Here is a 10,095-nt window from a genome sequence, read left to right as displayed (position 1 = left end):
GTTAAGCTTACAGCTGTTAAATGATTCATGGCAATTTGATCATGAATTTAGTAACAATAGAGTATAAATAGAAACTAAATCATCAAATAGCACTTCATGATTTGTGGACAGGCTTTCACAATAATGTGAGATTAAACGTTTGTATAATCATTGGACTTTGTCCCAAATAATCAGAAACGCTCTGCTCCCTCAACATCCTGTTATGTTCTCTTTATTTCAGGCCGGGAGTATTAAAGCTTGATTATATTTATCCACGGGGATGTTAAAAATAACCTTAACACATTTTCTCTTGACCCAGGTAGTCGCTGCATAATAATTGTGGGTGTCTCCTGCCCCCTGGCGTTCACTAGTAGAAGTACAAAAACACATGTAACGACAGGTTTGTCAATACAGTATCTGTTCCGTTTATTATAAGAAACGTGGTACAAGACTTTGAAAATAGGTTTGACTTTGACAGTCTGTCAATAATTTGTATGTGCCTATGCAAATATACTGTTAGTATTATACAGTATTTTGTTGTATGTTATGTGTGATTATGTGCCGATGGAGTTTCCCAAGGAGGCTGTGTTGTTTTAAAATAAATAAACTATAGAGGAGCACCTGCTAACTGAGCTGCCTCAGTAAGGACTGCTTCAGCGTGTTGTCTGTATTTCATCGACAACTCCTTCGCCCTCCTTACTTCCTTCATGTTCTTTTCCAGATTCTCATTAAGTCTTCCTTGCTCCTGGTAAGTCTCCGCGTTCTTCTTCACCTGTTCGGCAATTTTAACCTTGCTCCGGAGCAGCCAGCCAATCAGCTCTTGAAGGATGGTACCTTTCGATACTGCGGCCTTGGTGTTCTCGGAAGTGCACTTCAGCTCTTCTTGAGCGATTCGCAAAGCGGGAGGAACCAAAGTTTCATTGTCTGCTCCGTCTGAATCCACGGGAACCACCGACAGGGAGAAGTCGTAGCCCTTCATCCTTAGTGAGACCTTGAATTTGTCTCCTTGAAGACCAACAAGAGGAAGATGAACAAAATAAAAAGGCCTCATTGAAACTTGTAGTCACAATTTGACTTCTAAAGCTACTCACCGTGTTCTTCTCTGATCTTGCCCACACATTCAGATATATTCAGATGATTATCGTGCGTACAACCACAATTGTTTTGCAGGTTTCTGATGTGTCGAACCATGGACTCATAACGCTCTTGCAGCTCATTGAAGGTCTCGGCCACATCGGAAAACCTCAAATCCAGTTCTGGCACGCATACCCGCCTCATCACTAATATGCCCGTTTGATGCACATCTAGCAAAGGATCACAAAACCGCAGATTGTTAACACATTCGTTAAACAGGAAGTGCCCATCATAATAATTATTTAGAGTGAAGGCTGATGTACCACTTTGTACTGGTCGTGTTGTCCTAGCAGATTCAGCTCCATTTAGTTCGGGTGGACTGGGCTGCAGGAGAGGCTGCCGCTGATAATGAAATGTACTCAATGCCTTGCTCAAGGGCACATCCACAGAGGTCAGGAAGCAGCTCGGCCTTTCATCAACAAATGTGACCCAACGATTCCAAAGCATAAATCCTTATAGATAGCCTTTACTTTTTAAATTACTGTTCAATTAAGACGTCATTGACAATTCCGAACATGCAAATGCTTCCTTTATGCAATGAAAACAAACTGTGCCAGGCAGATTGTTATGGTAGTGAAACGTCTTTTCATCAAATCAAAATAATCCACACAAATCAAATCACAACGAGTCCAAAGCTTTTCAACGGACTGAGATGGTCATTTCACCGAAATGACCGCCATTTTGACTTGTGACGTAAACTCGTAATTGATGAGCTTTACTTTTTAATTGATTGTTCAATAAGTACAAAAAAAGAAACACATCATTTGGCCTGTTAAAATGTTTACACGTGTCATTTATCCCAAGCTGTCATGCGTTAGTGAGATTATTGAATTGCCAAATGCCTAATTAGGAAAGAAAACAGCTCACACTAGTTCTTATGCAGTGTCGTGTTTCTCTGGAAGCTCAACCACACTAACTTCCATTTCTTTGGCAATAATATACAGCGAGTGCGTGGAATTTAACACATACCTCGTTGTCGGAGTTTTCACTTGAAAAGCAGCAAGTGCAGAGGCAACGGAGCATTTTCTTTCATTCGCGTGTCTCCAATGTGTTTTCGTGTCAATGATTTCTGACAATAGAGTCCACATTCCACATCATGACGTCAGCGTCATACGACTCCTGAATTTTTATCTTTTTTTTATTATTGTAGTCAGGTGTGTACACACACCAGCACACTGCATTGACGTAGAAAATGCAATATTATATGTGACATTTATAGTGCTGAATGTGTATACTACGTATATTTGCTGTACAAAATATACACACAATGTACTTTACATGTATTTTTTAAATTGTTATTAGCAGGGATTGTGACTTCACAAGACACTTAAAGAGAATGAGTCAATAGAATTGGGTTCAACTATCTTTTAATTCCTGGAAAAATTATCATGTTTAATATAGACATTCAGATTAAAATTACAATTTAAAAAAATGTGTAAGCATTAATAGACAATTACAATACATAGACCACTTCATAAAACATACACATCAGTTCAAAATATTACGACAGTAATTAGAAATAGATAATATTCCATGCAATTGCACAGTTTGGAGTGAAATCTATCAAAGGCAAAAGCTGAAACTGAAGAAAAAATGATTCAAGAGTTGCTTCTGAGCATTTCTGAAATTCCATGAAATGTATTTGCATTGATTTGGTCACTTGTAAGTCTTACTCATTGATTTCTAAAACAGCAAAGCGGTTGCTTATCCCCTCAACCCCTCTCCTTCCTCGTCCTCTTCCTCTCCTTTCTCCCGCTGCTCCCCGTCCCCTCCCTCTTCTTCCCCGCTCGCCGCCTCGGCCCATGCCCCCTCTCGCTGCAGGAGGTTGAGGTTTCAAGCAGCAGTTCTTCACGCCGTGTAGCAGGATGGAGTAAATGTCGTATGAAAACTTGGGCAGCATATGATCTACTGTTCCACCTTTTTTTAGATAGTTGAGAACGCCGTGCACCATGGTACCACTGAACAGACTAATGAGAACATACAGAGAGGAGTTATTAAATCACAGGGGGGATAGCTGGTCATGTTGATCGCTGCAACTCACTATAACCTTTACATGTGCATTCAGAAGTTTCGAGATGATCAAATAGACAGGAAATGCAAATATTTTCTCTTACTGCGATAGGCGGACTTCATTTAATGGCATCAACAATAGCTGATTCAAACATTGCGCACTCCAGAGGCAGGCCTGCCATTGGCTGAAACTGTGAGCCGCATCGACGTCCATTTGTCTCAAAGACGAACGATTTCGATCCAGCTGACGAATCGAAAAGCGCTGATGCTGCTCATCTTTTGGAACTGTAAACCGCAAAACAGCTAATTAAGAAAAGCAGCTTTCATAATCGATACAACATTTGCAAGGGGCAAAAAAATGACATTCGTCACAAAGTATCACGAACCGGGAATTTGGTAGCCCAAGACTCCATTCTGCTCCATCAAAACGAGCTCTCCATAAACCATTCCCACCATCAAGGCCTGCAGCTGAAGCTGTGAAGGTTTTGGTGCGGCCTCCTGCAGCCAGAAGCTTGTCACAGCCACGGGCAGCAACATGTTGGCGGGGATATGAGCCAAAGCAGACGGATTGACCCGCAAGACTTCAAAAAAGGCATTGCGACGAACTCTGACAGGGACCTGCATAATTGAAAGGAGGAGGAACACAACTGTCATCATCGAGGAGACATATTGGACGGTGGTTTTATAAAGTTGGCAACCACTTTAAACGGAAAAAATGAGACCAGAAAAAAGAATGACTAAGAGTTTCTGGACTAAAAACAACACTGCACATCCACAAAAACAGCTGAAGGTTAGGAATGGCAACAATTATTTTATTATTATTATTGTTTTACAAATTTAAAAAAAGAAAAAAAAGAAAAAGAACAAAAAAGCAAAAAAGAAAAAAAAGAAAAAGGAATGCTACAATTATTTTATTTTTACAAAAAAACAAAAATACAAATGAAAATATAATAAAATTAAAAATCAAAACAAAACAAAAAAACAAAAAAGGAATGGCTACAATTATTATTATTATTATTAATTTATTTTTTTTTACAAAAAAACAAAAACAAAAATTCAAAATAAAAAAGAAAACAAAACAGGAATAGCTACAATTATTATTATTATCTTTTTATACAAAAAACAATTACAAACAAAAAAAATAAAATTAAAACAACAGAAAAACAAAAACACAAAACACAAAACAACAACAACAACAACAACAACAACAAAAAGTAATGGCTACAATTATTTTAGCATTTATTGGTAGTTCTGCCTGTCTCAAAACATTGCTAGTATGGACAGAAAAACAAATGTATAAAAAAAATAGTCTTAGTATAGTTGAAATTCACTGATACTACTCACAGGAAAATAATAGTATTAGTCTTTCATAGTTACCTCACTGAGGGTATCCACATGGAAATGTGATTTCAGCGGCTGTGCCTCCACTTGGTTTCTCTTCAAGTTGACGTGAAGCCGATCAAACTCCTCCACGCAAACCGGGGCGGCTCGATCAAAGCTAAATCTGTCATTTCCACCCTGTGGGAATTGAACTCCCCCGCGCGCTTGTCCCCTTTGACCTCTGCCACCCCTTTGGGTGAAACCGCCATGTACAGGATGCATTTGCCTCCCATCAAGGAGCAATATCCCATATATGGCCTGGCGTATGGCTGTTGCGCAACAGTGGCTGCTTGCTTGCCTGCTGTTCTCCACCTGTGGATGGAGGAGCACCCGCCGCATAACCAAAGCATCAATCACTAAGGGAGCCAAATGTCCTCCTGGGGCAGCCATTGACAAGCTTACGGGTAATGTTTGAGTATGCCCTTGTGGAACTTTACAGTCAGTGAACCAACAAGCCAGCGGGCTTTGAGGGGTGACATGATACTCCTTCATACGTGCGTTCAACTGCGAACTGAGCCCATCACCGTTTGCTCCCACGAGCCTCCTTACCTCCGCCAGAGCCTGCGCTGAACTCGGGAACGAGGACAGCCATCGAAGTTGGACGTCAATACGGGAAGAGGGCGATTTACCGTTCCCCTTGCCGCCGGTTCTTCTATCTATCATACCGAGGAGTCGTTCAGCCTCTTTTGGAGTGCCGTAATCATTACCAGTCAGGACGGCGCAGAGAGGCAGTAATTCCGGATTCATTCCACCGTAAAAACGGCAGAGACCCTGAGTGGTGTAGCATCGAGCTGGGATGTAGCAGTGAGAGGCTTTACCGCTGAGGTTGGTCCAGTTGAAGAACTGGAGTGGCAGGTATCCACCTAGGTGAGACAAAATACATTTTATCATCAAATAAAAATATATTCAGTGGCCGTGAAGAGTAAGTGCCTCTTTCTGATGTCTGATTTGTTTTCCCCTTTACATTTATCACATTTTGGATTATCAAGACAATTTTAATGTCTGACAAACTTTCTCTTACTTTTTTTTTTTTTCTGGGATTTTTGGTCTTCTAATCTAGCCCATTGATTCTATTCTGTTGTGACCCGTGGACCAGCATTTTCCTATTGTCGCAAAGTCACAAGCCAGGTTTACAGAAGTTATGAATAATAAACATGTATTGTTCGATACATGAACCCAACTCCCAAAATAACAATGACCTATAATTTAAAATAAAGATCTCCCAGTAAGCATTTTTCCTTAAAATTGCATGAAATGAGTGGCAATTTTCTATTTTTCTCATTGTATTTCTAGTTCTGATTGTAAAATGGCCACAAGAGGGCATCCGAGTACCGATACCTTGAAATAAGAGCAAGGCTGCATGTACTCGCCCATTTCTTGTTGAAAAATAGCCTTTAAAAACATGTAAACCGCATTTTTAAAAACTACTACGTGTTTACATGTTCAAAGTGCTCTACAGAGCACCTCATCAAGAAAGTGATGATAAACATAACTAGTGTTGCTTTTCAGTATCGGCCGATACCGATACCTACGGGGTTTTTTTTCCTAAACATGAAAAAACTGTCCTGCCATTGGTTCAGAGCATTCAAGGGCCAATAGGATATCTTATATCGGCATGCAGTGAACATGTCACATACCAATGAATGTCGTGCACGACCAAGACACAAGACGCTGCATCCAAAATCCTATATTAGCATTGGATTTAATGGTATCGGCATGTTCCTTGTGAGTACTCACCGATACCCATACCACTGTTTTGATGCAGTATCGGTGCCTCTGCCGATACCAGCATCGGTATCGGAACAACACTAAACATAACTATATTCACAAAAATGAATTCAACATCAGCTTCTCTTCTTTTTAGGAAATAAAAGATGAAGACCAAAAATAATTAAAAGTCTGTAGTGAAAACGTATGATTATGCCATGCTACTTTTAATAATGTATTATGTTTTGTTATCTTATTGTTATTGTGTTTTAATTTCATTGTGTTTTACGGTGACCTTGAGTGTCTTGAGAGGCACCCATAAATTAAATGATTTATTATTGTTATCTGTAATCTCAAAATGTTGTATGCTGGTATCATCATAAACCAAGGACCCTCTGTTAATTCTTTACCACCTGTTCGCGACCCAGCAGTTGAGAATCGCTGTTCTAGCTTACTTCCCTTTGTGTGAAAGGTACCATTTAAGTGGTTTACTGACTCAACAAATCTAGTGGTTATGAGGCCTGGGGTGTGGTTGTAAGTGAAATTTGAAGTCAGCTGTCCAGCGACTGTGGTTAATCAGTTAACTCATGATTTCACATGGGCGTGGTAAACAAAACAATCAGAAATCAGGAAGGGGAAAATACTTTGTCACAGCACTCTACCCCTTTCGAGGTAAGTCCGATACCTACCTGGCAGGTCAAAAATAAAAAAATCACTGTCATTGCTCAGAACTGGGCATTTCCATTGGCGAGCCAAACAGGCAATGTCCCAGTCAGCCTCGGCAAGGCACTGGAGCAGCAAGACACTCTTCTGATTGAGGACCTCAATGAAGACCTGCCTTGTAAGGATGGGGAGAACTGAGCCATTGCGGCCGTGAGAGAGATTCTCTGCTTCTCTTATTTTGGACTGCAAACGCTGCTGCAGAGTGTCAAACTTCTTGTTGCTTGGGTCAATCCCTGAAAAGAGTTATAAGCAACTATAAGAACTCAATTATAACAGGAATAGCAATGGAGCATAACATCTGAACTATTTTAATTAATTACCTCCATCCAGAACAACAACTGGCTCAATATTACAGGCCTCCAAGGTAGAGAGGAACTGAAGGACCAGGGAAGCAAAGGCGTCATAATCGCCTCCATGTTGTCGGTCTAAACCGTGCTTCAAGTAGAGATTGAAACACAAACTGCTGCCGTCGACGAGCAGGCGGCTGTCTCTGAATTTCACATCAAAAAGGAAATGTCGGTTTCCTTCCACAAAGGTAGTAAGACCATGAACGCCCATGTGACCTCAGGCTCTGGAAAGACAAAGATTGAATGTATACCATGGAAGTAAAAAGTCTACACACCCCTGTTCAAATGCCACGTTTTGGGGATATAAAAAAAAAAAAAAAAAGACCTAGAGAAATCACAACTTTTTCCAGCATTAACGTGACCTTTAATTAAAACTGTATAACTCAACTGAATTGAAAAATTAACATTCAAGTCAACTTTTTAGGGCAACTCCCTTTAATTTTGACTGATTCGGGGAACACCTCAGAATTTCACTGCGGTCAAGCCAGCCGCCACTCGAAAAGACGAAGTCAAGCCAGCCGCCCCAACGATTGTTAATACTGTGCATTACGGTAACATGCCGACGTGCCCCTGCGCTGGCCACCTTCAAAATAAAAGCTGCTGAACACCTAGTTTAGGGTTTAAAATAAAGAATCATAAAAAAATAACGGTTTGTTATTCCAGAACCAGACCAGTTCTAAGGGACACTACACCACCCCAGGTATCCAGCCAAAGTACTTTGAACAAAATCTGATGTTGCATTTCAAAATAAAACTCATTTGAACATTGCAATCTCGACATTAATCCCTGATTTAAAAAATCATTAAAAATTCATGGTTTGTTATCCCAGGACCAGACCAGTTCTAGGGGACACTACACCACCCCAGGTATCCAACCAAAGTACTTTGAACAAAATCTGATGTTGCATTTCAAATTAAAACTCATTTGAAAAGTTACATCTCGACTATAATCCCTGATTTCAAAAAATCATTAAAAATTCATGGTTTGTTATCCCAGGACCAGACCAGTTCTAAGGGACACGACACCATCCCAGGTATCCAGCCAAAGTACTTTGAACAAAATCTGATGTTGAATTTCAAAATAAAACTCATTTGAACATTGCAATCTCGACTATAATCCCTGATTTCAAAAAACCATTAAAGATTCATGGTTTGTTATCCCAGGACCAGACCAGTTCTAAGGGACACGACACCATCCCAGGTATCCAGCCAAAGTACTTTGAACAAAATCTGATGTTGCATTTCAAAATAAAACCCATTTGAAAATTTAAATCTCGACTATAATCCCAGATTTCAAAAAATCATTAAAAATTCATGGTTTGTTATCCCAGGACCAGACCAGTTCTAAGGGACACGACACCATCCCAGGTATCCAGCCAAAGTACTTTGAACAAAATCTGATGTTGAATTTCAAAATAAAACTCATTTGAACATTGCAATCTCGACTATAATCCCTGATTTCAAAAAATCATTAAAAATTCATGGTTTGTTATCCCAGGACCAGACCAGTTCTAAGGGACACGACACCATCCCAGGTATCCAGCCAAAGTACTTTGAACAAAATCTGATGTTGCATTTAAAAATAAAACTCATTTGAAAAATAAAATATAGACTATTATTGCTGATTTAAAAAAATCATTAAAAATTCATGGTTTGTTATCCCAGGAACAAACCAGTTCTAAGGGACACTACACCATCCCAGGTATCCAGCCAAAGTACTTTGAACAAAATCTGATGTTGAATTTCAAAATAAAACTCATTTGAACATTGCAATCTCGACTATAATCCCTGATTTCAAAAAATCAGTAAAAATTCATGGTTTGTTATCCCAGGACCAGACCAGTTCTAAGGGACACGACACCATCCCAGGTATCCAGCCAAACTACTTTGAACAAAATCTGATGTTGCATTTCAAAATAAAACTCATTTGAAAAATAAAATATAGACTATTATTGCTGATTTAAAAAAATCATTAAAAATTCATGGTTTGTTATCCCAGGACCAGACCAGTTCTGATGGACACTACAGCACCCCAGGTATCCAGCCAAACTACCTTGAACAAAATCTGATGTTGCATTTCAAAATAAAACCCATTTGAAAATTTAAATCTCGACTATTATTGTTGATTTAAAAAAATCATTAAAAATTCATGGTTTGTTATCCCAGGAACAAACCAGTTCTAAGGGACACTACACCATCCCAGGTATCCAGCCAAAGTACTTTCAACAAAATCTGATGTTGCATTTCAAAATAAAACTGTTTTGAAAAATTTATTTTCTGACATTAATCCCTGTTTGTACAAATGTACAAATGATTTGTTAGTTGGCACTTTGCACAAGGCACATCACACAACGATACTGTATTTAAATCGTAATGAGATTTTGGACTGTAGACACAATGTATTTCCAAATACTGTATATGAACGATGTTATTCGCTACTTCATTCTTTTGTGCCCCAGCAATGTTTACAATCGTTTCTCATACTGTCTCCTCCGAGAATAGAGGATTTCTGAGCCAAAACTCTCGCTAACTTTTTTCCCCCCTTTCCTTCCCAAATATTATTCCGTACCTTTAACTCCGTGGGTTGAATCTGCCAACAATTCAATCCTTTCTTGAAACGAACGACAACTCCAGTGCTGTTCATCTAGTCTACTTTAAAGCTTGATTTAATTCCCTGCGCTGTATTTTTCTATTTTATTTTTGACACCTCGCCCTTTTCTTGTATTTCTTCTTCTTAGTTTCCACTGGTGATGTTCATTATTACGCGTACATTATCGCTCTCTAGCGAACAAACATCAGAATGACTTTTTTTTTTT

General features: G+C 39.3%; 2 protein-coding genes across 7 annotated transcripts in view; both read right to left on the bottom strand.

Moving 5' to 3' along the window:
- Positions 1-432: 432 nt before the first annotated feature.
- LOC144008026 (uncharacterized) lies at positions 433-2,407 on the bottom strand. 3 transcript variants are annotated; one of them, XM_077508067.1, is made up of 4 exons: positions 2,083-2,407; positions 1,377-1,522; positions 1,071-1,283; positions 433-984 (listed from the first exon to the last, which is right to left on the bottom strand). In XM_077508067.1, the coding sequence occupies exons 1-4, from the start codon at positions 2,199-2,201 to the stop codon at positions 587-589; spliced, it is 876 nt and encodes a 291-aa protein (XP_077364193.1). In that variant the 5' UTR covers positions 2,202-2,407; the 3' UTR covers positions 433-586. The 3 variants fall into 3 exon arrangements, with proteins under 3 accessions (XP_077364193.1, XP_077364194.1, XP_077364195.1); XM_077508068.1 differs by having other exon boundaries at positions 1,377-1,455; XM_077508069.1 differs by having other exon boundaries at positions 1,377-1,437.
- An 84-nt stretch (positions 2,408-2,491) lies between these two features.
- aste1b (asteroid structure-specific endonuclease 1b) overlaps positions 2,492-10,095 on the bottom strand; it is a 57,037-nt gene continuing 49,433 nt past the window's right edge. For 3 of the 4 annotated variants that reach the window (XM_077508057.1, XM_077508059.1, XM_077508058.1), the window contains exons 6-11: positions 7,254-7,504; positions 6,900-7,166; positions 4,501-5,366; positions 3,510-3,741; positions 3,228-3,408; positions 2,492-3,080 (exon numbers count right to left, since the gene is read on the bottom strand). In XM_077508057.1, the coding sequence (XP_077364183.1) occupies positions 2,783-3,080; positions 3,228-3,408; positions 3,510-3,741; positions 4,501-5,366; positions 6,900-7,166; positions 7,254-7,491 (2,082 nt within the window). In that variant the 5' untranslated portion in view covers positions 7,492-7,504 and the 3' untranslated portion in view covers positions 2,492-2,782. Of the gene's footprint in view, positions 3,081-3,227; positions 3,409-3,509; positions 3,742-4,500; positions 5,367-6,899; positions 7,167-7,253; positions 7,505-9,848; positions 10,064-10,095 lie in introns of those variants that run through there. The other variant, XM_077508060.1, reaches the window with a different exon arrangement.

Source organism: Festucalex cinctus, chromosome 19 (genome assembly GCF_051991245.1).
Source record: "Festucalex cinctus isolate MCC-2025b chromosome 19, RoL_Fcin_1.0, whole genome shotgun sequence".
NCBI lineage: Eukaryota > Metazoa > Chordata > Actinopteri > Syngnathiformes > Syngnathidae > Festucalex > Festucalex cinctus.
This window is presented reverse-complemented; position numbering and strand designations above follow the sequence as displayed.

What these genes read in the sequence shown, in the direction of transcription:
- LOC144008026 (XM_077508067.1), bottom strand. Translation starts at nt 2,201, where the DNA reads ATGTGGACTCTATTGTCAGAAATCATTGACACGAAAACACATTGGAGA. An exon ending in GTGAAAACTCCGACAACGAG is followed by an intron (nt 1,523 to 2,082) that starts GTATGTGTTAAA and finishes TGTTGATGAAAG; the next exon opens with GCCGAGCTGCTTCCTGACCT. An exon ending in CAAGATCAGAGAAGAACACG is followed by an intron (nt 985 to 1,070) that starts GTGAGTAGCTTT and finishes TTGGTCTTCAAG; the next exon opens with GAGACAAATTCAAGGTCTCA.